Here is a 27,796-nt window from a genome sequence, read left to right on the forward strand (position 1 = left end):
GTTCTGAGAAGCATGCTGGGCAGAGAGAATGGGCTCAAGAGGAATGATCTTGTAGTAGGAGGAACACAGATACACTTGGCCTAATGTTGAGATGAAAGAGATTGTATTTTGGGAGAAGGAATAGGAAGGCTCTACCTGAGTTATAAGTGAGTGAAGCCTTCTGATTGCTCACATTTGAACTGTGACTTAAGCATGGAGATGGGCGACTAAGCGACGATGGAATGAGTAGTGACGATAAAGAGAATGAGAAACAGTATAGTGGCTTATAGACAGAACAATAAAGGGACTTGCTGTGACGGGCCAGTGGCTTCTAAATGCCACCAAGGGTCCATGGAGAAGGATAATTCTGGAGGCGCAGGTGCAGAACAGAGAAAGCATTGAATGCCTGGCCAAGGGATTGAGTTTTATACAGTAGACAATGGAAGAGTTCAATGGCAAAGGACACAATGAGGGTCTAGAATATTTTTAGCATGGCTCTGAGCCAGATCATACAGAGGGAAGACAGAGTAGGTGTCAAGCTTCTGTCTGCCTTAGTGACTCCATTCTTGCAGAGCAAATTGCATGCCTGTCTCCCTCTGTAGTTTTGCTGCTTGTTGCTAATGATGGCCCTGTGCATCCCCTGGGAAGCATGGATACTGAGATGCCCACAAGCAGTAACACTCAAGTTGTTTTTATTTGTAGAGTACTCTAAGTAAGGTTTCTGTTTTTAAAAATGGATCCCTTTAGTTGGGCGTGGTGGTGCACGCCTTTAATTCCAGCACTCGGGAGGTAGAGGTAGGAGGATCACCCTGAGTTCAAGACCACCCTGGGGCTACATAGTGAATTCCAGGTCAGCCTGGGCTAGAGTGAAACCGTACCTTGAAAAACCAAAACAAAACAAAACAAAAAAAAAAGGATCCCTTTTTATAACTAAGAGAAAATTTTAAGAACTTCATGTGGAGATGTGTTTGGGGAATTCTGAAGGAGAACTTAGCTCCTGCTCCTAGGTGGGAGCCGTGGAAGAGAACGAAGGTGGAAGAGCAGGTGTGTGGTGCTGGCTAAACGTGTGACGGGTGCACTGGAGAAGCCAGTGACATCCCCAGGTGAGCCGATGACACTGTTTTGGGTGTCTCGACACTGGGCAGAGTTGGTGAGAGGATAGTTGGACTCTTCCAACTGAAGATGGGGTACACACCAGGGATGTGTGTGACTTCACTGCAGGGGACCGTGTGAGAGAAAAGAATGATTGAAAGTGAAAACACAGGGACAGGCACAGCTAAAAGTGAGTTGGGGGCAGGAGAAGAAAGGGCACAGCATCGTGGAAGCTCAGGAACAAGGGAAGTGGGGCTGGCAAGAGCACCAAGGTGTAGGAACATAACATCTGATAGAAATTGGTTGGGGTAGCCGGGCATGGTGGCACATGCCTGTAATCCCAGCACTCGGGAGACAGAGAGAGGTAGGTGTATTGCTATGAGTTTAAGGCCATCCTGAGACTACTTAGTGAATTCCAGGTCAACCTGTGCTAGAGTGAAACCCTACCTTGAAGAAAAACAAAAAAGGAAATGGTTGGGGTGGCCCGTGTTAGTTCACTGATGACCTTCTACCCAGAAATGAGCGAAAACCAGACTGGATGAAGTGGGAGGGAGAAACAAGAAGGGCACCAACAGCAGTTACCATTGTGCAACACGGACTGTGTGCCAGACATTCATTCCAAGCCTTTGGCACTCATCATCCCTCAGAGAAGAATGGCGAGGTGACCATTAATCTACCCACTTAAATTCAGATGAGCCAGCCGGATTTAGAAGCAACTTATTTGGAACTCCTAAAGATGAGAATAGGGTGGTGCCAAGGTAACCAACCGTAAAGAAATACTCCATTTCAAATTTATGTCTTTTCTTACTCTGCCTCTGTTCCAGGCCTCTCCTGTCTCTGGGTGAGAAAGAAGATAAAACCCAGATGGGACCTTGGCTGCCTGGGTACTGAGGGCTGAGCACTCAGTTGGATTCACAGCCAGCGAAAGACAAGGGCATAATTTTTTTTTTCAGATGGACTTAGGTGAATGTACATCTCTGTGAGCCTCAGTTTTCCCCTTCAAAGGAATGGCAGAGATATATACCTGTGGTAGTTTGAATGTCTGTTCCTCAGTAGACTCGGGTGTTATTAAAATTGCCCCTAGCAGGCAGATTCCTGCTACATGGGGAGGGAGTAGCCACTGGGGGTGGATCTGAACTTTAGCCTAAGGTGTGCAGAGTGAGTTCTGCCTGGGCCCCTTCTGCTGGCTGTGTGGTTGTGTCTCTCTGCTTGGACCTGTGAAAGAGGGCCAGCTTCTCGTGCCATTATGGAACTTCCTCTGGATCTGAAAGCCTGAAATAAATCCTGTTCCTCCCATTAACTGTTTCTGGTCTGGAGGTTCATCCCAGCAATATAGAGCTGACTACGACCGTGCCAGATCCCCTCGTTGCATCATCATCATCCTGACAACTCAGTTTCCTGGAGCTAACTGATCTACTTGGGAGGCTCTACCAGTCCTGATGGCACTGCCATCCCCACAGTCCTGCCACCTGAGTCCATACCCGTCACCTGCTGTATCTGGGTCTCTTAGCTTGGGGCACTCCAACCTGTCCTGGTAGGGAGAAACATTATACCCCCAAATCCCTTGAAATAACCTCACCTAGCTGACCCCATGCCACTTTATCTGCTTCCTCTCTTGTTTCTAGGAGAAACCGTAGCAGAGGTCTTGCCCCAGCCCCCTTCTGCCTGCATGCCTGTTACTTCAGCTTTGACCCCTACCCCAGGGGTAGCGATTTACCCTCTCTTCTTGAGAACGAGGAACAAGTAATCTTTTCAGTGCACTGATTTTACCTCATGCCAAAATTTCTACCAACACATTCCATTTTCAGTGAACCCCCTTTCACCCATTCCTTTTCTACACCACCTCTCCAGATCAGGGACCATCCTAAGTGCTCTGAACACAAAAACCTATTTTCATCCTCACCACAGCTGAGTGAAAAAAAAAAAGTGCTATTGTCAGATGTATTTTAGAGACGGGGTCACTAGGCACTGCACAGTTAAATACCTTGGGCTGGGGAGATGGTTGAGTAGGTAAGAGTGCTTGCTGCAAGCATAAGAGCCCGAGAGGGCCTAAGGCTGCCCCGTTTTGATTCTCCAGGACCCACACAAACAACACCTGGGCATGGCTTCTCACATATGTAATCCTAGTCCAGCAGAAACTAGTGGCTCACCGGGGCTTATGAAAACCATAGCTCCATGTTCAGAGTCTCTGTCTTAAGAAAACACAGAAGAGCGACAGAGAAAAGACACCTAATGTTCTCCTCTGGCCTCTGTGCACCTGCAAGTGCATCTGTACATGCATGTGTGTACACCACACACACAGCACCACCAGCACCATGCCAAGCTACACTTGCCCTCCCCCTTACAGAATTAAGTAGCCTGTATAAGGACACAGCGTGCTGGGAGTCAGCCTTGCCTTCTGAGTTTCTGTTTTTGCAATTCTCATCTGCTCTCTGTGATCTGCCTGGACCCAGACAAGCTGAGAAGTAAGTCCTCTTGCTGCGGTCTGCAGTTGCCCAGTCCTCCTGCATCTGATGCTTACAGCCAGGGACTCGGGGTGCTCATCCTCCTTGGGGTCTCCATGAGGCTGAGATTGTCTGGACTTGGTCAGGGACACACAACCACTGAGTAACTGGGAACTGCTTTGCCTTTGCACTGTATCTCCACCCACCTGTGCCCAGAGCACAGATTTATAAATGTTGACCCTTATATAATCCAGAAGAACTTACCCCAAGCTGTGCAAGCAACAAGAACAGCCCAGACCACAGCACACAGCCACATTGTGGAAAGACAAGAGCTCTGGGGTCCAGTGAGGTGTCTACAGCTCCAAGGGAAAGCAACGGTTCTGCCTCAGAGCTCAGGGCCCGCCCCCTGAAATCTTGCAGGTCTAACCCAATTATATAATCTCGGAAGACAGAAAAGCTTTCTCCTCTTTCAACAAGCTAGCAGAGGAGTATCTGTGGAACCTCCAAGTCCCTCCCACTACGACTTTACCCTTTTTTTTTTTTTTTCATCTGAACAGTTAGTACCCAGCTCTCAGATTACAGGTTGGCCAGAAACTCATCCAACAGCTTGTTACATAAGGGTTTCTCCCAATAGCACTCTAACCTCAGAGCACCTTGAGTCTCCCAAAGGCAGGGACCAGCAGGCAGATCCCATCAGCAAGGATGAAGATTGGTCTTGGGGTCCTCATATCAAGCTGGAAAATTTTAGAATATCTGACAGCCCCACAGCTGCTCATCTGGGAGATAAGGGCACATTTTTTTTCAGCTCCAGGGACTAGTATTTCCTAGAGTTTGATGCTATCAAGGTTGGAAGCAATCTCACCTTTATCCAGACTCCTCCTGATGATGCCTAACTTATCTTTGTTATCTTTGTTTGGCCTGGACTGTGCTATGCACCTTCAGGGTCAAGGGACTTGGTGCCTTTCAGAGCAGGGAGCTTGGACAGGACGCTCTTACAGTAAATGAACTCTTCTGACCATGGTCCTTGGTTCTCATTCCCTATCCATGAATTTTTTAAACATTTACTAAGATGCTTGGCATCTATTACCACAGGAATGTACCAAAGTGAGTCCTTCACTGCAAAACCTCCAAAATCTGCTATCTCCATCTCTGAGTAGCATTTTCAAGCCATGAGTTATACCTTTGTCCCCTTTCATAGAGTACAAAGATGTGAGTGCATATGACTTGATTCCTAAGTTAATGATGTGGATGATTTCTGTTCTGTCCAAGTTCTACCTTGCCATCACCAGCAGCCTAGGAGCCCTGGAAGACAAAACATGCTTTTCTTATTACTACTCTGTGCTGGACACTGGGATTTCCCAGGTGAACAGGATGTACTTTGATTCTATTTAACAAGTCAAGTCTATAAAACTTGCAGGGAGTGTGGATATAAGCAAAAGGGCACTTTGTAAAATAATTGTATCAGTTTACAATGAGAATGTGATCACGTATTTTTTTTATTTTATTTTATTTTTTTATTTATTTATTTTTTTATTTATTTATTTGAGAGCAACAGACACAGAGAGAAAGACAGATAGAGGGGGAGAGAGAGAATGGGCGCGCCAGGGCTTCCAGCCTCTGCAAACGAACTCCAGACGCGTGCGCCCCCTTGTGCATCTGGCTAACGTGGGACCTGGGGAACCGAGCCTCGAACCGGGGTCCTTAGGCTTCACAGGCAAGCGCTTAACCGCTAAGCCATCTCTCCAGCCCTGATCACGTATTTTTGTGTGGCTGAAGACATAGGCACATGTAGGAGCCCATGAGCTGCCCTGTGTGTTTGCCTGTGGCAAGATGCACTCACCTGTGGTGGGCTGTAAGGGGGCATCAAGTCCCATGCTCCATCATTCTTCTGCCCCTTCTTAATTGAGCTGGAGTCTCTTACGGCTCCTGGAACTTGCCATTTTTCCACAAGGAAGGCCCTGTTATTCTCCCACCTCTGCTCCCCATGGGACGAGAGTTGCAGATGTGTGTGGCCATGCGCAGCTGTTTATGTGGGCCCTGGGACTCGAACTCGAGTGGTCTGTAAGTCTCCTAGACCCTTATTTTTGTGTTAGTATTAGTTACCTCTTGTTGCTGGGGCAAAACATCTGACAAAATCAGATGAAGGGAGAAAGGGCTCATTTTAGCTTACAGTTTCAGGTTACGGTCCCTCATAGTAGGGAAGGCATGGTGGCAGGAGCTTGCAGCAGAGCTGGTCACATCCAGTCCACAATGAGGAAGCAGAGAGCAATGAAAGCTTGTGCCCAGCTAGTTCTCTCCTTTTGATGCCGTCTAGAACTCCACCCCATGAAATATTACACAGTTAAGACAGGTCTTCCTGTCTCAATTAACCTAGTCATGAAAACCTCTCATAAGAATGCCCAGAGGCTAACCTAATCTAGATAACCTGTCATGGATGGTTCTAGGTCTTATCAAATTGACAGTAAAAGCCATCAATATACCACTGTGTGTGACCCTATTTGGGGGGAATATGATAGCACACATAAAATCTTACCTTAAAATTTAGTGCTCAGCAGGTGAAACCACATGTTACTCAGATCCTAACACACCCCACTCTCTAGGCATGCCTGTTAAGGTTTAAAAAAAACAAGGAGTCAGATATAATGTAAAGGTAGTAACATCAAACACTTTTTTTCCATTCCAGTCAATAATCAGATGTCCGCAAGCCCAAATGAAAAGTTGTGTTTTTAACAAATGTGTCTTCAGGCCATTAAAGAGTAGAGACAGTCCACCATTATCATCACAGCCCACATGACAAAGGCATTATACCAACAGCAAAGATAGAGAGAAACTCATAATATTCTTCCTAGCTGTATAACCACTCAAATTAGTAGTTTTAATGTCAACTAAGAAGAACCCTAGCTAGATCATTTACTTAGGTTTTTACTCAGCAACACATCCATGGACACCCTGCCCAGAGCCTGGCAGAGTTTTGCAGTGTCTGACCATAGGCCAGTGACTATTGTTGAGGCAGCCATGCCTAACATGACTCTAGAAACTGGACAATCTTTCTAGGTGTCCATTTGTTTCTTTCTGAACAATATACCAGCAGTATACTTGAGGCAAAGCTAGGCTTGGGTTATCCCTTTGTACTGAGATAGTGACAACACACCACCAGCAGACTCCTGGAAAATTTGGACCAAGGCCCCATTTAGTTATGAAATTGTGGAAGCAAATCGAAGGTCAAAGAAAATGTGCAGCCTTCTTGGAACTTTTTGAAAGTTAGGCACAAACTAATTATATTAGGAAGTGCTGCGGAACATGGTCTTCTGGATATAATATAGCCATTGCCTTCTTGAACTCTGAGCAGCTTTGATTACCCACTCAAGACATGCATATGACTGAACCCAGCAATACTGCATCATGGTCGAGGAAGGAGTTCATGAGGCCTTGCTCCTTCCTGAGAATGTGTAGGTCGTTACAGGGTTTTAGGGGACAAGGACTTATGGAGCTCTTCTGCTCCTAAGAATGTAAGTAGTTAGCTGCTGCTTAGAAGTGGGGGGAGAAGTATTGGAGAAGAGAGGGGGAAAACGAATTGGAGATAAAGAGGATAAAGAAAGAGGAGAGTGAAGAAAAAGAAGCAGTGGGGGGAGGGGGTAAAAGGGGAAGAGTGAGCCGTAGAGATGGCTTAGCTGTTAAGGCATTTGCAGTGGCTGAAGGCCCTAGTGTGCCCATTCTCTCTCTCAAATATCTTTATCTCTTTCTAAAATAAATATATAATAATTTAAAAACAAAAGAAGGAGGAGAGTGAGAGGAGAAAGATTTCTTTCCTGTGGGGTAGCCATTTGTAAGTTTCTCATACTTCAAGTGGCCCCTTGTGACAGCTTTATTGCTGAGAAAAAACACCTGACAGGAAGCAGCTTATGGGAAGAAAGGGTTTATTTCAGGTTTATAGTTTTGAGAGAAGCTTCACCATGGCAGAGAAAGCAACATGACAAGAGGTAGTCCCAATAAGCTAGCTAGCACTGACAAGCTGGGATAAGAAATGTCAAAGTCTGCTCCTGAGTGACACACCTCCTCCTGCAAGGCTCTACCTCCCAAATCACTCTCAGGAGGTAGAGAGTGTTCAGAACGCATGAGGCTTTGAGGTACATCTCACCCAAAGTACCACAACCCTCACCCATGACCCCATAAGGAATCCCAATTAAACTCATTGTTTCACTAAACTACCCTTGGGTGGAATTGTTTCTTTATTTTTATCATGGGTGCCTTATCTTGGGTTAACAGAAAGTTTGTTGACACCTTCCCAGGAAAAGCCCACACAACAGGAAGATGGAATAAATACCTGCAACTTCAATGCTCAGACAAAACCCCAACCCACAAGCTGGAGGAGGTGCAGGAAACCATGCCCTTCCCTAGAGCTCAGAACTGAGCAGGCAATTACCAGTATGGGAGGAGACTCAAGTTTCTCAGCTGAAGAATGTAAGATACTTATTTTAAGGAAACTCAGTGAAATTGAAGAAAACACAAAGAAATGTTGTGGTACTCTAAAAGAAAAACTTAACAGAGATAGAACCAACTCTAAAACTCATGCAGACATTCTTTTGCCCTCCAGGAATTAAGCTTTTATTTCATCAAAAGGCTTGTTAAATGTGAAGTTTTTATTTATTTTAGGGAGCTAATCTTTTGTAATTAGAATAAAATCTTTATTTTAGAGGATTTATTGACGTCCATAAATATAAACAATACACCATGATCATAATCCCCTCCCACCAGCTTCCTTTTCCCCCATCCCAAACCATCACTCCATGGAAGCCCTTCTTTTCAACTAGTCTCTCTTCTATTTTGATGTCATCAGTTTTTCCCCACCTAATATGAAGGTCTTATGTAGGTAGCATCAGCCACTGTGAGGTCATGAATATCAAGGCCACTTTGTGTCTGGAAGACAGTATTGTAAGCACTCCTCCCCTTCCTTTGGCTCTTCTCTTCCACCATGGTCTTCTCCAATGGTCTTGGAGACACAGTAATTTTTATGACCATATTGTGTAATGTCTAGAATGAATTATGAAACAGCAGTAACCAAGAACCAAATACTAGTATCCTAAAACATAATACAAAGCAAGGCACTAAATCAAGATCAGAAGTGACAAGAGAAGCATTTTGTGGGAATGCACCATTCTTCTTAGTCTTTGGGAGTTTCTTGGGCATTTTGCCACACCTGGGATAGATCTGTAGCCTTCTCATTAAAGTCATTTTCCAACTAATATTTTTACCATGCGATTGAAATGCATAAATCTATGTTTCTCAGCTGAAATACTTCTCTAGTGAGAATGTCAAACTATTAGCAGAGTACTTAGTAAAACCAACTCAGCAGTAGTTAACAGATCTTATCTTCCTTTCTGTTGTTTTGCTATGTAGCCTTGAATTCATGATTCTTCTCCACTTCCTCCTTCTTTTTCTACTCAGAAATGGTAACAAAGTCTGCCTAAGAGATCTTTATGATATGAATATGTTTAATATAAAATATAATATGAAATCTTCTAGAGTCAAAGTCCCAGATGATTTGCCTAAGAAGCTGCCAGGTGAAACATGTTTGGTTAATTTCACAGGATGATTAATTTGATTGTTAGTAACTGGGAAGTGAATGGAAGCAAGCGAACTCCTTGTCAGAATTCACTCTTTTTAGGTCTCTTGGCTTTCATACCCACATGTCTCTCATGCAGAACTTTTGAATTGAGATAAAATACATTTAATGAAATTTAAGATATCCTGTAGGTCATCAATAGCAGGATAGATCCAACATAAGAAAGACCTAATGTATTTAAAGGTAGGGGACTTGAAAATAAAATGTTGAGGGAGTAAAAAGAAAAAAAGAATAAAGAGGAATGAAGAGAGCTCCTGTTAATTTTGGGACAGTATTAAAAGAATAGGTATTTGGGTTATTGGGGATCAAGATAGAGTTGAGAATTTCAAAGAGGTAGAAAGCTTATTGAAAGAAATAATAAGATAAAATTTCCCAAACCTTAAGGGCACAAGCATCTATCCAAATACAGGGTCCTCAGAAATCTTACAGCCTCAAAAGCAGTGCCATGAGATTTCCGGAGTACTGAAGAGCAATAACAATCCCCAGATTAGTGCTGGATCCAGCCAAACTCTCCTTTAGAAATGAAGGCAGGGTAAAGGCATTCCCAGAGGAACAAAAGCCGAGACACTGAGTCTCCACCAAACTTGTTCTCCAAGAAATTCTAAAGTCCTTCAAAAGGAAATAAAGGATTGTTAATGAGTAAGAAGAAAGTGTGAATAGGCATAAAACTACTAAGATTAGTTATATAAACAAATCCAAAATGCTCCAGTGATATAAATATGGTGTATAAATCATTGACATCTTTAATATGAAAGCTGAAAAACTAATTAGAATAATGACTAAATTACAGCGGTATGTAATGTAGAAAGACAGATTGGTATATCAAAATTTCAAAGTCTGGGGAAGACTAGAATAAAACTAGGGAATTTTCTTATGAGTATATTTCTGCTTTTCTTTTGTTTCTGTTCTGATCTTTATTATCACATTGTATCCTTATGAAATAGTTATAATCAAAAATATGTATTTATAAGTCTCATGATAAACACAAAAGCAAAACACATGATGACAAACCATAAATAATAAGCAAGGAATTGAAGCATACTACTTCTTGAGTAATTCACTTGACTACCAAAGATTTGCAAGAGAGAGAGAAAAGAGAGGTTAAAAACAAAATCCCTACAAAACAAGTTACATAATGACTTTTGTAAGACCTTACCTAACAATAATTACCTTGAATGTCAATTAATAAAATTCTCTAATTAAAAGACTTAGGGTAAACAAAATAAGACACAACTACATTTTTTTTTCTAAGAAACTCACTTCACCTGTATGAATACACATCGGAAGTGAAGAGATGACATAGTGTATCATATGCACAATTTATAATAATAAAGAAGGGAGGAGTAATACTAATATTAGCCAAAATAAATTTTAAACTAAAAACAGTAAAAAAAAAAAAGGAGACAAGATTATTATGCATAGTGTTCAAGGCATCAATTCAGCAAGAGGAAATGACAATTTGCAATTTATATCTAACCAATATTAGGACACCTAAATATACCCAGCAAATATTAATAGGTTTTGGAGTGACAGACTCCAGTGCAAAAGTAGTTGGGACATTTAGCACCCTACTTCTACCAGTGAGTTCGTCATCTAGACAGAAAACCAATCAAGAAAGGCAGAGTTAAATTTGATCCTATACCAAAGAGACCCAACAGAAAATGAGAGAACATTCCATCTAACAGCTGCTAAACACTTGTTTTTCTCATTGGCACATGGAGCATTTGCCAGGATAGTTCATATACTAAGCCACAAAAAAAAAAAAAAAATGCTTCAATATGTCTACAAAATTTACATTGTATTGAGTGTCTTTTCTGATCAGAATACAATAATGCTAGCAATCAATAATGAAAATTTGGGGAGCCAGATAACTAAACTAAACAATTTAAAAAACATTTTATTTCTTTATTTAAGAGAAATACAGAAATAGACAGGGAGAGAGAGAGAGAGAGAAGGAGAGAGAGAAAGGGCATACCAAGGCCTTAAGCCACTGCAAACGAACTACAGATGCATGAGCGCTCTTGTGCATCTGGCTTACATGTGTCCTAGAGGGTCAAACCAGGGTCCTTTGGCTTTGCAAGCAAGCACCTTAACTACTAAGGCTTCTCTCCAGTCCAGCAATTTACTTCTTCAAACAACTTACTCTTAAATAATCAATGGATCAAAAAATAAATCATGAAGGAAAATTCAAAAATACTTCAAACAGGTGAAAATGAAGGTACAATAAAAAATATATATGAAATACAACAAATGCAGGGCTGAGAAGGAAGTTTCATGTTCTTTGTAGCACTATTCACCATCACCAATTAACGAAAACAAACTAAATATCTACCAGCTGAGTGACAATGGGTAAGGAAAACATAGTTCATATACCCAGCGGGGTATTATTAAGATCTAAGAATGAATGCCCATCATTTGTGAGACCATGTGTAGAGCTGGAGATCATTATATTAAGTGAAATAAGTCAGGCCAGGAAAGCTCTCATCCATATGCGAAATCTAAAAAATGTGGATCCCACAGGAAGAGAGAGTAGAGGGTGGGGGAGCAGTGCTTAATTACTGGGAACGAAGTCGCAGTCACATCAGAGCAGGAAGCTGTGGTGTACTCTTGCACAGGTGACTGTGGGTAGCAGGACTGTGCTGTACATTTCAAACACAGACACAGGATTTGGAGAGTTATGACCGTAAAGCAAAGGTGACAACTGTTTGAGAAGGTATTTAATCTATTAAACATTACACAATGTATGTATGGGTTGGGTGTACATTAACATGTACAACTTTTATGTTATTGTGTATAAGTTAAAAAATAAAAAAAAAAGCTGGGTATGGTAGCATACGCCTTTAATCAGAGACAGAGGTAGGAGGATTGTTTTGAGTTTGAGGCCAGCCTAGAACCACAGAGTGGAATATCAGATCAGCCTTGGCTAGAATGAAACCCTACCTGGGAAAATAAATAAATAAATAAATACACACACACACACACACACACACACACACACACACACACCCAGGGAGATTGCTCAGAGGATAAAGCACTTGCCACTCAAACCTGAGTAGCTGAATCCAGTACCAAACCCCATGTAAATAGCTGGAAACAGTGGCAGGCTTCTATAACCCCAAAACACTGGTAGTGAAATGGGAGGCAGAGACAAAATATAGAATTTGAAAACTTTGTTAAAGGGGGAGAGGAGAAAGATAGATGAAGAAAAATAAAATTAAAAATGTAAAATCAGTTTCTTGCCTGCCAAGGAATTTGGTTGGCTATTTTCAACCTATGGTAAACAGATCTTCCTTCAGTCATGTGTGCCTTAGAGACACTCCAGGCTGTGGGGCAGTCATCCTGTTTTTCATTCCTTGTGAGTGGAGCTGATTCTAATACCTCTCAGCCAACCTGCTTGTCAAGACAACCTAGTCTGAGCAGCAATTGGCTCCAAAGTTATTTCTACTGTACACAACTCGGCTGAGCTGAAGCTGGTATATGCATCAGGGATTATAACACATTTTGGTCTCGCCTGCTGTGGGGTAGAGGCAGGAAACCATGAACAGTATATGCTAAAGGGTCACAACTACCCACAATATATGAGGGAGTGGAGTGGTGGATCTGAACTGCACCTCAACTTGTACCTTCTCGTGACCTGAGACTTAGCTTCCAGTTTAGTCACATGGGACCTCTTGCTTGCCACCAGCTGTGGTCATACAGACATACCCTTGCATGTCACTGACTGGTTTCCTGCTACATAGAACTCTAAGCAGTTTTGTTTCAGAAGCTTTCCCCATAGCCAACTTGGCTCTCTAGGCTGACTTCCCTCCAGGGACTAGATCCCTGCTGTGGGTCCACGGAGATGGGAATGTACAGGATCTTTGGATCTCAGAGAAGAAATCTCTGCTTCATTCTTACATCTTGTCTCTTGAGAATGCTCACAGGTTCACACGAGATCTTCATATACTTATTTTAAGTTTCTAGTCTATTAGATCTAACACCTGGATCACTACTCAATCTAGCTCCATTTTGTTTCTTGCTAAGAAGGGTTTCTTGCGTTTTTGTGGTTGTAGTTTTGTATTTACTCCTTGAAATAAACTGAAAAACATAGTATTTACGAGTAAATATAGGCATACTTGTTCCTCTAAACTGAAATTGTTTCTTTCTGTCCTTCACACGTGTGTGTGTGTGTGTGTGTGTGTGTGTGTGTTTGGAAGGGTTCAACATCACAGTACAGGATGTAAGGCTTGGGCTTTTGCAGTCACTACCTTCTTGTTTCTAGCACAAAATATGTGATCAGAAGAAGCTTGTGATAGCAAAGAGTTTATTTCCACTTACAATCTTGAGGGGAACTTTCATCATGGTGGAGAAATCATGTCAGAACAGCCACCCAGCCAGAGTATTATATCTTGTCACAGCACTGGGAAGGAGCAGCAACAGTGAACTAAGTAATCCCAAAGCCTTCTCCCTGAGGCTTTCCTCCAGCAGGGCTCCACCTCCCAAAGGCTCTACCACCTAGAGACTAAGTAGGAGATGTAATCACAGACACCTGGAGCTAAGGAGACATTTTACATTCAAACCACCGCACCTTGACTATCACAAGTGCACTACCTATAGGTAGTCCAAATCACACTGGTGTGACCTTGTATTCCACTTGTTCCAGGAGTTTGAGTGAGGGTTGCTTCCTGAAGGATTTTTTTTCTTAATGTCTTATTTCACCCTCAGCTTTAGGCATGTCCTGTGCCCCTGCCCTGTACAGAGGCTGTCTCCCATACCTTCAGTGTCTCCCATCAGAGAGCTGATTCTTGGTATCCAGTTTCTGCCTCTTTGGATTCAGGCTGGGTTTCTATAATTCTTAGGACAACCATGGGTCCCTGAATATTGGACATGTAAGTTTCTTGGGGACGTTGTCCATTTCCAGCAGTTAAAGACTGCTAATGGTTTCCACCCAGGAAAATTTCCTATCCCTCTCCCATAGGTACCAGTTCATTTGTCTTCCTTTCCCTCATCCTCAGTAAGTATCTACCGGAACCCTGAAGAAGAGGGCAATTGTTGCACTTTCTTCCTCAGAGAAATCAGAATAAAAGTCTGAGCAGGGCTTAATGCCTACACTGCTAGCAATGGGCTTTCTAAGTCTTGCAATCTGCTCTCAGTTTTCCTCATGAGCTCTTGAGAGATACCCATGGAGAAGAATGCAATGAGACAAAAAAAGCGTGGTACTGGCACAAAAACAGACATGTGGATCAGTGGAACAGAATAGAGGACCCAGATGTAAGTCCAGGGAGCTTATAGCCACCTGATATTCGATAAAAATGCCAAAAATACTCATTGGAGAAAAGACAGCCTCTTCATCAAATGGTGTTGGGAAAACTGGATATATATCTATAGAAGGATGAAAATAGATTCTTCTCTCTCTCCATGCACAAGAATTAAGTCCAAATGGATTAGACCTTAATATCAGACCTGAAACTCTGAAACTGCTACAGGAAAAAGTAGGGGAAACCCTTCAACATATTGGTCTTGGCAAAGACTTTCTGAATACAACCCCAATTGCTCAGGCAATAAAAACACAGATTAATCACTGGGACCTCATGAAATTACAAAGATTTTGCACTGCAAAGGACACAGTGATAAAAGCAAAGAGGCAACCTACAGAATGGGAAAAAATCTTCGCCAGCTATAATCTGATAGAGGATTAATATCTAGGATATACTAAGAACTCAAAAAGTTAAATAATAAGGAATCAAACAAGCCAACCAAAACATGGGCTATGGAGCTAAATAGAGCATTCTCAAAGGAAGAAATACAAATGGCATATAAACATCTAATAAAAAAAGGTTCTACGTCACTAGTTATCAGGGAAATGCAGATTAAAACTACATTGAGATTTCATCTCACTCCTGTCAGATTGGCTACCATCATGAAAACAAATGATCATAAATGTTGGCAGGGATGTGGAAAAAGAGGAACCCTTCTACACTGCTGGTGGGAATGCAATCTGGTCCAGCCATTGTGGAAATCAGTGTGGAGGTTCCTAAAACAGCTAAAGATGGATCTACCATATGACCCAGCTATAGCACTCGTAGGCATATATCCTAAGGACTCATCTCATTTCTTTAGAAGTACGTGCTCAACCATGTTTATTGCTGTTTAATTTATAATAGCTGGGAAATGGAACCAGCCTAGATGTCCCTCAAATGATGAGTGGATAATGAAGATGTGGCACATTTATACAATGGAGTTCTACTCAGCAGTAAAGAAAAATGAAGTTATGAAATTTGCAGAAAAATGGATGGATCTGGAAAGGATTATACTAAGTGAGATAACCCAGGTCCAAAAAGCCAAATATAAAGGAAAGAGAAAGGAAGGGAGGAGGGTACTTAATAGGTTGGTATTGTATATATGTAAGTACAATGATTGAGATGGGGCAGTAATATGATGGAGAATGGAATTTCAAAGGGGAAAGTGGAAGGGGGAGGGAGGGTATTACCATGGGATTTTTTTATAATCATAAAAAATGTTAATAAAAATTGTGAAAAGACAAAAAAAAGAATAATTCCCCAACAATGATTACAAAGTGGAATAGAGAATAAAATATATTAATATGTCCAAAATCATATAGTACTTTTTACATACAGTTCCTAACTTATAATGGCTCCACTGAGAATATCTTAACATAACCCTAGTGCAAAAGCAATACAAATTCAGGAGATTTGGATCTTTTTGACACAAGGAAAAAAAAAGAATGCAATGAGTGTTACGTCCTTTTTGGATATGTAACTCCCATGGAGCATGCTATATTCCCTATATTCCACTTAACCTAATACTCTGATAAGCTCTTTAGAGTCCTCAGATGTTTGGTGATATCATCAATTAAGTGGAAAATGACTCAAATTCCCTCCTCCTCACTATATTGGTCTTCATTTAGCTTCCTTTTTGTAATTATTTACCAAGTCATCCCCAGGATAGGCATCTTCCTAGGATGGTGACTCTTACTCCTCCTACCCTTTCTAAGGAGGAAGGATTCATCTCTAGCTCAAGACATAGATCCTGAGCTGTAGAGATTGCTTAGTGGTTGAAGAGCCTGCCTGTGAATCCTAATGACTCATGTTCGATTCCCCAGTACCCATGTAAACCAGATGTACAAAGTGGTGCATGCATGCCTCTAGCCATGGTGCACCTACCTTCTCTCTCTGTCTCTTTTATATCTCCCTCTCTCTGCTTAAAAATAAATACGTAAAATAAAATAAAGACAATGAAGACACAAACCCTGGTTTGGTTTACAAAATAATATTTATTCTTCAAATTGAGACCATAAGTACAAATATTCTATCTCCCCGCCCAACCCCATGACACAATCGCCCATGCTCTTCAAAGATCAAACTCCAACTTTGGGCTAAAAACACTTTCTGTGACATAGCTTTGTCTTCTCTCTTCTGGTTCCAAAGCTGGCACAGCCATCTGGTCACAGCTCAGTGTGTTGTGTGTGGAGTGGCTTCTTGGCTAGGAGCTCAGTCCAGAAAGTCACTTCCTCACTTTTCAGCCTCTGGGCTGGCTGGCTGGTGGCACCGATCTGTAGGTAGCCTTCCTTCTGGTCATACTCTGGCCAATGGGGCAGTCCCTCCCCATTGGGGTTCCTGAAAACAGATTAAAATAGAATTCCTTAAAGCTGTTGGGTGACCCACACATTTCTATTAGAACTGTAGGGATCCCTAGCTTATCTCTGCCCAAAGAACTGTGTACCACAGAGATGAAGAACACCATTGTCATGGTCAAAACACTGTGGTCGCAGAATTGGAGTTGATGCCCACTCCTTCCCTAACAGTATCTCCATACTCTCATCTTGCCCTCAACCAGGCTCCACATTTGTCACCAGCCTCACCCATTCCGAGCAAAGTTGGCCCAGAATTTCATCACCATCTTGCTGAGGTTGAGCTCCTCCTCTGAGGCCCCCTCTGTGGGGAAGAAGAAGAAAAAGGTTTTGTTACTCAGGATGCACCAGCAACATCAACATCACCTGGGAACTTGTTAGAAATAGATTTCTGTTCCTTAATCTAAAACTACTGAGGCAAATATCTTCATTGCACAAAGATTGTGGATAATTGGTGGGCACTTTCAGTCTGAGAATGACAGCACAAGGAGTCAGCAATGGGCATGCAGCCCACTAATAAGTTTGCTGGCTTTGTCGTCCATGACACCTGCCAGTTCCTCCCTCCTCAAGGGTGGAGATGCCACAGTCCCAGGTTTCTCCTGAATCATAGGATTGGGTCTTTTCTTAACCTACCCTTCACATCTACATGTTCATAGAGTCCAAAAAAAATATAAGAAGTGAGGCTGGAGAGATTGCTTAGTGGTTAAGGCACTTGTCTACAAATCAAAGGACATAGGTTCAACTCCCCAGGTCCTATGTAAACCAGGTGCACAAGGTGGTGCATGCATCCGGTGTTTGTTTACAGCAGTTGGAGGCCCTTACACATCTATTATTTCTCTATGTGCTTCTTTCTTTCTCCTCTCTCTCTCTCTCTCAAATAAATAAATAAATAAACAATATTTAAAAATATCAAAAGTGCAAAGGTCCAAAAATGACACTTAACTGGGAGATGCCCAGAGTGTGTCTTGGATAGCCATGAGTTGGGTGAAGAGTCATAACAAATGCTGAGAGTTAAGGTATTGAAAACATTTGTGAAGTCTTTTTTTTTAATTTACATTGATAACTATGCCACAGGTAAAATATGACTTTTAGACATATGGATAGATATGTATATAGACAGGCAAAATATGACTTTAGATATATAGATAGATATGTATATAGACAGATACATATGATGTGAGTCATGGTTAAGAACAGCTCTGACCTCAGATCTCATCCTTACTCACATTTGAGATACTATTTTGAGTGGGAAAACAAGCAGTGACATTCTTATCTTGATGGAGCATTGCAGATGACCCACCTCTCTTACTGATGTCACAGGTCAGGATCCCAAAAATGAGTATGTCTGTAGCTCATGAGCATATATCCCTCCCTCATGGTTATTTGGAGAAGAAGAAAGGTTGGGGACCTCAGAATGTAACTTACACTTCTTTTTTTAAAATTTTTATTTATTTATTTATTTATTTATTTATTTATTTATTTATTTATTTATTTGAGAGTGACAGACACAGAGAGAAAGACAGATAGAGAGAGAGAGAGAGAGAGAGAGAGAATGGGAGCGCCAGGGCTTCCAGCCTCTGCAAACGAACTCCAGACGCGTGCGCCCCCTTGTGCATCTGGCTAACGTGGGACCTGGGGAACCGAGCCTCAAACCGGGGTCCTTAGGCTTCATAGGCAAGCGCTTAACCACTAAGCCATCTCTCCAGCCCAACTTACACTTCTTACACTGCATCAAGAAAGGAAGGCAAAGAGAGGAGGAGAAAACTCATTCATGATGCAGGCTTTCTAACTCCAATCTGCCTGGCCAGCCCAAAACCATTACCTCTTAAAATTGGGGCACCAAAGACAGAGTACACTTCATCCCCGTGGTCTCCTATCACCGTCTTGGGTCTCATGTCTGATGAGAAGCTTGGACAATACTGAAATTCGTACATGTAGGTGGGGGCTCCAGCATCTAGGGAGACATGGAATCACACAGTTCATGTTACCAGACAAATACCTGGATGGTACCAAGGCCTCTACCTGTGCACAAAACTCCTGGATATCAGTGTAGCATAAAGACAGAGTTTCAGGGAAGCTCCGTGCCTTGCTGGGAACTACATAGCTAGTGAAAGAGGAAACTGTGGTTGAATCAGGTGTTGATGTAATGGAAAAAAAATGAGTGACTATAATGCATCCAATAAACACATGGGATTGCTTCACTGATACCATACTAGTGCTTGTTCATTTTAAGATCTCATCCTTACTCACATTTGAGCTATCCTCCATTCAGCCTCATTTTGATCATTGCAAGTGGTTTGCTCACCATTCAGGAAAGTGTGAACCATGCCCAAGACTTGTCTGAAAATGAGGGTGTCTAAATACAAACATACACACCAAAGGGATATTGGTCTCTTATGTCTGGGGCATACTAGGTTGGGGAAATAAAAATCTTATGAAACTTCTAGACACACCTCACAGGAATCTCTACAGAGGTTTCATAAACTGACACTGAGCAATGTGAAATAGGTGAAAGCACAAAAGTCAATGATATAAATACAGCAGAACAGTACTCAGATTACCCCAGGACCAAGGTGAGAATGAGTAAATGTTGTTTCCATTACAAGGAATGGACAAAGTACTACTGAAAATAGAGCTAAAACAATCAACTATAGCCAAATGGAGCTTTCGTCACAAAGTGATATAAATTCTGCGATTAAATGAAGTATGGAGTTGTGGGGTGAAATGTGGAGTTATGTTATATACCCAAAGGTATAGTTATTATCAACACCCAACACCAGAGCACACTTATCTATAAAACAAAAACTAAAGTTCTGAAGGGAGACCTGGATTTCAGTATACTAACTCACTGCCAACAATGTCTCATCTAGATAAAAACAATTTCCAAGGAAACATTGAACTAGAACAATATTTCAAACAAAATGAATATAACATAAACATATGCAAAATTTCACCTAACACTAATAGAATTCACATTCTTTTCAAGTACCCATTTTATCTCCAATAGACCTCATGTTAGGGCACATGATAAACATCAGCTAATTTAATAGGACTGAAATGATTCCAGTATCTCTTCTGGCCACAATGGAATGAAACTGAATGTCAATAGCAGGAGGAAGTTTGGAGAATTCACACATTTATGAAAATTAGACATCATGTTCCCAAGGGCCTAATATGTAAATGAATAAAACAAATAAAAATTAACAATACACTGAAACAAATGGCATAGAAATATGGTTTATCAAAACGTATGAGATACAGCATAAGCAGTTATATAAGGAAAGTTTATAGTATTATGGAAATAGAAGCAAAATCTCAAATGAACAATGTTTATACTGAAAAGAACCAGGAAAAATAAAATAAGCCCAAAGTTAGTAGAAGAAAGCAAATGATAAGAGAAGTGATCAAAAGTGAGTACTGAGACCAAAAGAAAGTATGAAAGATAAACATGACCAAGATTCTTTAAAGATAAACAAAATTATTTTTAAAAAAAGTCCTAACCTATAAATACTTCTGTTTATGCTCCTATATTAATGATAGTCTTGGTTTTGGTTAGAGAAGCTTCTCTTTTCACATAGTGGTAACAATGAGGGTGACACAACCTCACCAAAGTGCTAAGAAGTAACAGTGTAGTATTCTGCACCAAGTGAGGCATCTTTATCACATCCTCCAAGGCACAGGGACCATTGTGGAAGAGATGGCAGAAAGAGCCTACGAGCAAAAGGAAGGGGAGGAGTGCTTACACTGCTCTCTTCTAGACACAAAGTGGCCTTGACATTCATGACCTCACAGTGGCTGACACAACCTACATAAGGTCTGCATAATAGGAGGGGGAAATGATGGCATCAAAATAGAAGAGAGTAGATGGAGAGAAGAAGGGATGCAGTGGAAGGGAGATTCAGGAGGGAGAAAAGCAAGGATAGTGAATGGGACTATGATCATGATGCATTGTCTATACATATGGAAGTTTTCAATAAAAAAAGTTAAAAGAAGAAAGAGAGAAGGCTCAAATAAAAACATAAATGAAAGGGGAGGCATTGGAGCTGATGCCACAATACAAAGGAAATACAATGGAATGAAGACTGTTATAAACAATTTTATGTCCATGAATTTGTATCATGTAGGAGACAAAGATGATTTTCCTACCCAACATTGCATTCTAGGAATGAATGAAGAAGAAACACAGAATATGAACAGATTATTAATGATGAAGTACCTTGAGACAATGATGAGACATCCCTCATCAGTGAGTAGCCCAGGATCTGGTGGCCTCATGCATGAATTAATTACACAAAGAATTTAAAGAAAAACTAATACTAGTACATAAATTCTCCCTAAATTTCTTTAAATATTAAAGAAGTAGGAATTGTTCTATTTTTCCAATAAGAGTATTGCTTTATTATTAAAATAATTCAGGGCTGGGAATTCAGTTCATTGGTAGAGTGCTTGCCTAGCATTTATAAAGCCCCATATTCAGTCCCTAGCACCACATCAGCCAGGCATGGTAGTGTATGTCGAAGAGCTTAGCACTAGGGAGTGAAGACAGGAAGGTCATCCTCACCTCCTTAGGGAGTTTGAGGCAAATTTGGACTATCTGATACCCTATCTCAAAACACACATACACAATTAAATATTTTAAAAATAAAATTATTAAATGCATCAAAGACATAACAAGAAAATCACATCATGCCCTTCACGACCAAAGATTAACAGTGCTCAAAAAGTTGCCAGCAAATAACAACATATTGAAATTTTCATCAACCAGATCTAGCAGGATTTCTCTCTGGGGTATAAAAGAATGGATCAGTAGATGCAAATCAATGAAGTGATACCTGGCATCACAGACTGAATGAAAAAAAGCATGATCAACACATTAAGTGCAGAAAAGTGTTTGTTAAAATCCAACTTTTTGGGCTGGAGAGATGGTTTAGTGGTTAAGGTGCTTGCTGGCAAAGCCAAAGGACCTGGGTTCAATTCCTCAGTACACAGAAAGCCAGATGTACAAGGTGGTACGTGCATTTAGAGTTTGTTTACAGTGGCTAGAGGCCCTGGTGTGCCCATTCTCTCTATCTATCTGCCTCTTTTTCTCCTTCTCTCTCTCAAATAAATACATAAATATTTTCAAAAATCCCACTTCCTCATGTGACACAAATGTTTATCAAATTAGGGACAAAGTTATATACCTCAACACAAAAAGATCTTACAGGAGAAGCCCAGGAAAACATTAAACTCAAGAATATAAACATGAACATCATTCTAGTAAAATTTGGAGCAAACAGGGATGAGCCCTGTCACTGAATGTGTTACATGGAGTGCTGGAAGTCTTTGCTAAAGCAATTCAGCAAAAGAAAGAATTAAGCATTCTAACAAAAGGCAGAGATGAAACAGTCATGATGTGCTAAACATATGACTATATAACAATAACCTAACAGATCCCACCCTTCCAAAATGCTCAAAACTCACAAATGAATAGAGTAAAATTAAAGGATACAAAATCAACTCAGTAGCAATTTGGGGGGTTTCACTGTTATTATCTATATCTATATAATAACAGTGAAACCCCCCAAAATTAAGGAAACCCCATTTTCATGAACTACAAAATATAAAATACATTGAAATAAGTTTAACCTAAGCAGTTTATTTCCTATCTATTAAAAACAAAAAGACTAATGAAAGGAACTGAAAAAGATAAAACTGAAAAAGAAGGATTAAAATTGTTAAAATGCCCTGGTTCTATGTGGTCCCTATCAAAATTCCTATGTCAGTCTTCACAGAAATTTTTTAAAAAATCCAAAATTCATTTGAAACTATACGCATACCCACACCCTATGCACACACACCCATGCACACATACACACACACAGGCATACACACTGAATCAAGGTAATCATGAGCAAAAACAGCAAAGCTCAAGATATTACACACTATTTGCTTTCAAACTATGCTAAAAATCACATAAGATTTTTTGTTTTGTTTTGGTTTGGTTTTTCAAGGGAGGGTCTTGCTGTAGCAGCCCAGGTTGACCTGTAATTCACTACACTATGTAGTCATGGTGGCCTTGAACTCACAGTAATCCTCCTACCTCTGCCTCCAGAGTGCTGGTATTAAAGGCATGTGCCACTATGCCCAGCTTCCCAAAGGAATTTTGTTGTTGTTGTTGTTGTTGTTTTTGTTTTTGTTATTTCCAGGTAGGGTCTCACTCTAACTCAGGCTGACCTGGAATTCACTATGTAGTATCAGGGTGGTCTCGAACTCATGGTGATCCTCCTACCTCCGCCTCCCAAGTGCTGGGATTAAAGGCCCGAAGGAATTTTTAAAACACAAAATCTGTAAAGATAAAGGAAGGAAGGAAGGAGGGAGGGAGAAAGGAAGGGAAGGAAGGAAGGAAGGAAGGAAGGAAGGAAGGAAGGAAGGAAGGAAGGAAGGAAGGAAGGAAGGAAGGAAGAAAGAAAGGAAGGAGAGAAGGATGGAAGGAAGAAAAAGAAGACAGAAAAAATAAAACATTGTTCAATAAGACACCACAGAGAGCCCAGAAATAACCACTGTCAATGTGTGTTTAAAAGGCAAAGCTGAGCTGGAGAAATGGCTCAGCAGGTAAAGGTGCTCTCTAGTAAAGCCCGAGGGCCTGGGTTCATTTCCTCAATACCCATGTAAAGCCAGATGAACAAAGTGGGGCATGCCTCTGGAGTTCTGTTTACAATGGCAAGCGGGTCTAGCGAGCCCATTTCCTCTCTCATTCATATTCTCTCTCTCTTTTTAAAAGACTGTGGCAAAGCCTTCCATTTCATGAGAGCTGTCTCTGTGTGATTCACCTTTCCTCTAGAACAAGCCAATTCCCTTTTACTACCACACACTCCCTATTTCTCATTAGTTTTCACAAACATTCCAAGAGTACATCATGGGAAGAAGAAAGTCTCTTCAATAATAACTATTAGAAAAAAATGGTTTTCCACATTCAGAAGTATGAAACTGAAGCTGTATTACATATTACTTACCAAAATGACCTAGAAAATTTGAAAAGCTTAAAGGTATAATCAGAAAGTCTAAAACTAATAGAAGAAAATATAGAGGAAAATCCATAAGCCTTCAGTTGAGGGGCATGGCTTTGGACTTGACCCCATAAATGGAGGCAACAAAGATGGAAAAATGGGGCCACATCAAACTAAAACCATATTCGCAGCAAGGAACACAATTGACAGTCTACAGAGACAAGCTAGTGGGAGGATGTTTTCAAGCCACATGTGCTATGAGTGTTTGATATACAGGCTATGTAAGGACCACATACAATTCAATAGTGAGCAAACAAAACTAAAATAACTGAATGGGCAAAGATTCAAGAATATGGGATATACCTAAGAGACAGGGGCAGAAGAGTTCAGTTTGAGGGCAGCCTCAAACCTAGTACATAGTAAGTTCAAGGCCAGCCTGGTCTAAATGGAAAAACTTTTCAAAAAGTAGGTAAGAGACATGGGTAGACATTTCTCAAAAAGAGACAAAAAGGCAAGGTGGCACATGCCTATAATCCCAACACTAAGAGGCAGAGGTAGGAAGATTGCTGTGAGTTTAAGGCCCACCTGGGGACTACAGAGGGAGTTGCATGTTAGTCTGGGCTAGTGTGAGGCCCTCCTTTGGGAAAAAAAAAAAAAGAAAGAAAGAAAGGAAAAGAGAATACAGATACACTTAACTATAACATTTGGGCTGGAGAGAAAGCTCAGTGGTTAAAGGCACTTGCTTGCAATTCCTGCCCCCCACTGCTTGATTCCCCAGTACCCACATAAAGCCAGATGCACAATGTGGTACATGTATATGGAGTTCATTTTAAGCTGAAAGAAGCTCTGGCATATCCACGTTCTCTTCCTCTTTCTCAAGTAAGTAAATAAAAAAAAGAGAGACATAAAAAATGAACAATGACTAAATAAAAACATGCTCACCAACACTAATCCTTAAGAGAATACAAAATAAAATCACAATGAAATGTCACCTTTCTTAATCTAAATATATCTATCAAAAATAACAAAAGTGTTGGCAAAGATGAGAAAAAGAAATACTTTCACATCATTGGTGTGACTGTAAACCATGAGGAAGATGACTCAGCAATAAAAGTAGGATTACCATGTGACCTAGCACTCCGATTCTTGGGCATTTACCCAAAAGGTTTGAAACCAGTTTGATGAAGCAATGTGTACCTTGATGTTGAATTACCCTGTGCCCACCAATACATGAATTCATTTGAACATGTTGTGTAGGGCTGGAGAGATGGCTTAGTGGTTAAGTGCTTGCCTGTGAAGCCTAAGGACCCCGGTTCGAGGCTCAATTCCCCAGGTCCCAGATATAATATTTAATAGTTATTATTATCATAATTCTCTCTTCCTCTTCTGATATCTCTCTTTTATTGTACTATGTGGTTCCTGGCCGCCCTGGGGCCACTGCACATTGTTCTCCCCGGAGCGTCCAGGCAACTGTGGAACAAGATCTTCAGCGGCCCTGAGTGCCACAGGAAGAAACATCCAGAAGACACCTTCAGAGAACAGCTCATTTATTTGCCAGGGGAATGGGTTAATAAGTGTTTGTAAAAGAGCAGGAAGAGGTACGAGTCATAAGGGGATTGGTTAGTTGTAAGGTCCTGCTGATGCCTAATTAGCATGTAGCGATGTCATGGGTGAGTGGGAAAGGGTCACATAGTCTGAATAGTGGTGGGAAAAGGTATGGGGTAGGGTCGTAGGGGAATTGGCTGTGTGAAGGCTGTTGGCTAATACCTCATTAACATATAGGGACCTCCGAACAAGCAGCAAGAGGTCACAAGGCTCTGGGGAAAGTGGAACCTAAGTCTTATCAGGACACCCAGGTATCCAGGGCTGGAGTTGAACAGGGTCTAGGCTTGCTGCGACCTCCTGTAGCCGGGGCCCATAACCATGCCTGGCAGCTCAGGCCGGCTTTAACCCTCTGCGGCCTGGGGCCTTTACCTGTACCTGACAGTACTATGTTCTCCTTTCTTTGTTTTTCCTTACCAGCAGTTGCAATTCTGGAAAATTGGATAGTTGAAGGAGGCATTGTAACTAGTTTATATCATGTTTATGATCTTATGAATTAAAAGAAAAATCCCTCCCAGAACATAGAGAGACTGTTTTGGACCAGAGAATCATAGCCTACCTTGTAGACTAAGTGAATGAAGGCTGACAGCAAAGGGTCCCTTGAGGCTTCACAAGTAGCGACCATAGTGCTCATCTCCTCTAGCACAAGCTCATGAACCTAACCTCACACACATGTCCAGACTTGGGTCAACAATGGAAGGTTCTGCAATAGACCCCAGCCTTCCTCTCAGCTCATCCACACTGGCACACACTAAGGTGAACAAAAGCTATTCAAGGACATTAAAAATATCTACCATCCTTTTCCCACATATGCCAAGACCCTGTTTCCCCAGAACCACTGTTAGCACCCGGTTTAGAGTTAGCTCTAACCTTCCCAAACCCATGTAATATTCTAATACTTGGCTTCTAGTCCCATAGGCCCTTTGTGCACCATCTTGGTTTGAGCCTGACTTCCACCTCCTCCTTCTGTCACTCTCGGCCTGAGCATTCTTTGGTCACCACAGACTACAAAGCACCACAGAAAATAACAACCCTTCAGAACAGCCTTAACCCATGACAAATGGTCTTCTGTGGATAAGTACCCAGTTTTCAGATGAAGCTTGAGACATTCTACTTGTTCCCCAGAAGTGCACGGCTCCAGCCACAGTGCATTTGTACTTTGCAGGGCATCATTCATTTACCCCTTTCTCTTTCCCTTGTCACTTTCTCATCTCTGCACTAGTGCTTTCAAAGATCAACTCCCGAATTACCTACTTGCATAGAAACCTTTTCCTCTGAGACCATCACTGACATGAACGAAACAGAACAGTGCTCTTCTAAGACCAAAGACTCATCCTTTGCTGAGGCCTGTCCTCAGTGTCTTCCATATTTGTGCATGTTGAGAGGTGGGCACGTCAGAGTACAAACTGACGCCAGTGTCTCTCTCCCATCTGCCATTTGGGACTTACCTCTGTGGCCACGGGACACGATCACAGATGGGACACCAAACACCACATCCCCAATCAACTCCAGAAGCAGCTCTCTATTTTTCACTGGGTCATTTGAACCTCTTAAATACCTCTCAGTGGCAACTGGAATCATTTTCTCAGGGACGTTCTAAAATGGATGAAGAAAGTGAGCAGTGCTGTTTCTCTACTCAGGCGAGAAGGCATCGCTGATCAGGAGCCCTGTGTATGTCCCTTCTGGGGTCAGTAAAATGGGAAGTTCAGAAAAATGGGGACAGAACCCTGGGCCCAGTCTTTTCTTGCCAGAGAATTGATCTTTGTTGCAATCCCTCAGCCCTCTTTGGTTTTCAACCGATTGCCATGATCCTCCAGGTGGAGGTACTTACGAGAATGTAAGAGGCTTTCTGCAGGAGGGATGTGACTGTTTTCTGATCCAATTTTATTTCAGAGGGTGGGTAGTCAGTCATCTATTTAAGAAAACAGTTAAGAACTTGTGAATCTTCAAGAATTAATAGGATGAAACAAATAGGCCAACCAATTAAACCAATATAGAATGATACTTTTAAAAATTATATTTTATTTCTATTTATTTACTTATGAGAGAGAGAGAAACAGGGAGATAAAGAGAGGAGAGGATGGGCACCCCAGGGCCTCCAACCACTTCAAACAAACTCCAGACTCATGTGCCACCTTATGCATCTGGCTTACGCAGGTACTGGGAATCAAACCTGGGTCCTTTGGCTTTGCAGGCAAGCACCTTAACCTCTAAGTCATTTCTCCAGCTCAGGAATGAAAATTTTTTTGCGGGGTCTTAATGAACATGGATCTTTGGTAAGTTTGGACATAATCAATGAAACAAATGAGTTTATACAGAAACTCGAGGAGTGAAATAAGGCTACCTTCAAATACCTGCATTGGTGAGGCTAAGGGGCACAGTGACATTCCAAACTGGGAAGACACACATCCCCACAAACCAGACAGGGGGAGCCAAG

The 27,796-nt window shown here is 41.4% G+C and overlaps 2 protein-coding genes across 6 annotated transcripts in view; both read right to left on the bottom strand.

Moving 5' to 3' along the window:
* Nucleotides 1-3,831, bottom strand: part of LOC101600960 (carboxylesterase 1D) — a 35,364-nt gene extending 31,533 nt beyond the window's left edge. For all 3 annotated transcript variants that reach the window (XM_045149271.1, XM_045149265.1, XM_004664868.2), the window contains exon 1: nt 3,780-3,831. In XM_045149271.1, coding sequence (XP_045005206.1) covers nt 3,780-3,831 — 52 coding nt within the window. The remainder of the gene's footprint in view (nt 1-3,779) is intronic.
* A 12,717-nt stretch (nt 3,832-16,548) lies between these two features.
* LOC101601264 (carboxylesterase 1E-like) overlaps nt 16,549-27,796 on the bottom strand; it is a 35,522-nt gene continuing 24,274 nt past the window's right edge. For all 3 annotated transcript variants that reach the window (XM_045156226.1, XM_004664870.2, XM_004664869.2), the window contains 5 exons: nt 27,191-27,271; nt 26,808-26,955; nt 18,591-18,722; nt 17,000-17,072; nt 16,549-16,754 (listed from right to left, as the gene is read on the bottom strand). In XM_045156226.1, the coding sequence (XP_045012161.1) occupies nt 16,583-16,754; nt 17,000-17,072; nt 18,591-18,722; nt 26,808-26,955; nt 27,191-27,271 (606 nt within the window). In that variant the 3' untranslated portion in view covers nt 16,549-16,582. The remainder of the gene's footprint in view (nt 16,755-16,999; nt 17,073-18,590; nt 18,723-26,807; nt 26,956-27,190; nt 27,272-27,796) is intronic.

The sequence above is a fragment of the Jaculus jaculus genome, chromosome 1 (assembly GCF_020740685.1).
Source record: "Jaculus jaculus isolate mJacJac1 chromosome 1, mJacJac1.mat.Y.cur, whole genome shotgun sequence".
NCBI lineage: Eukaryota > Metazoa > Chordata > Mammalia > Rodentia > Dipodidae > Jaculus > Jaculus jaculus.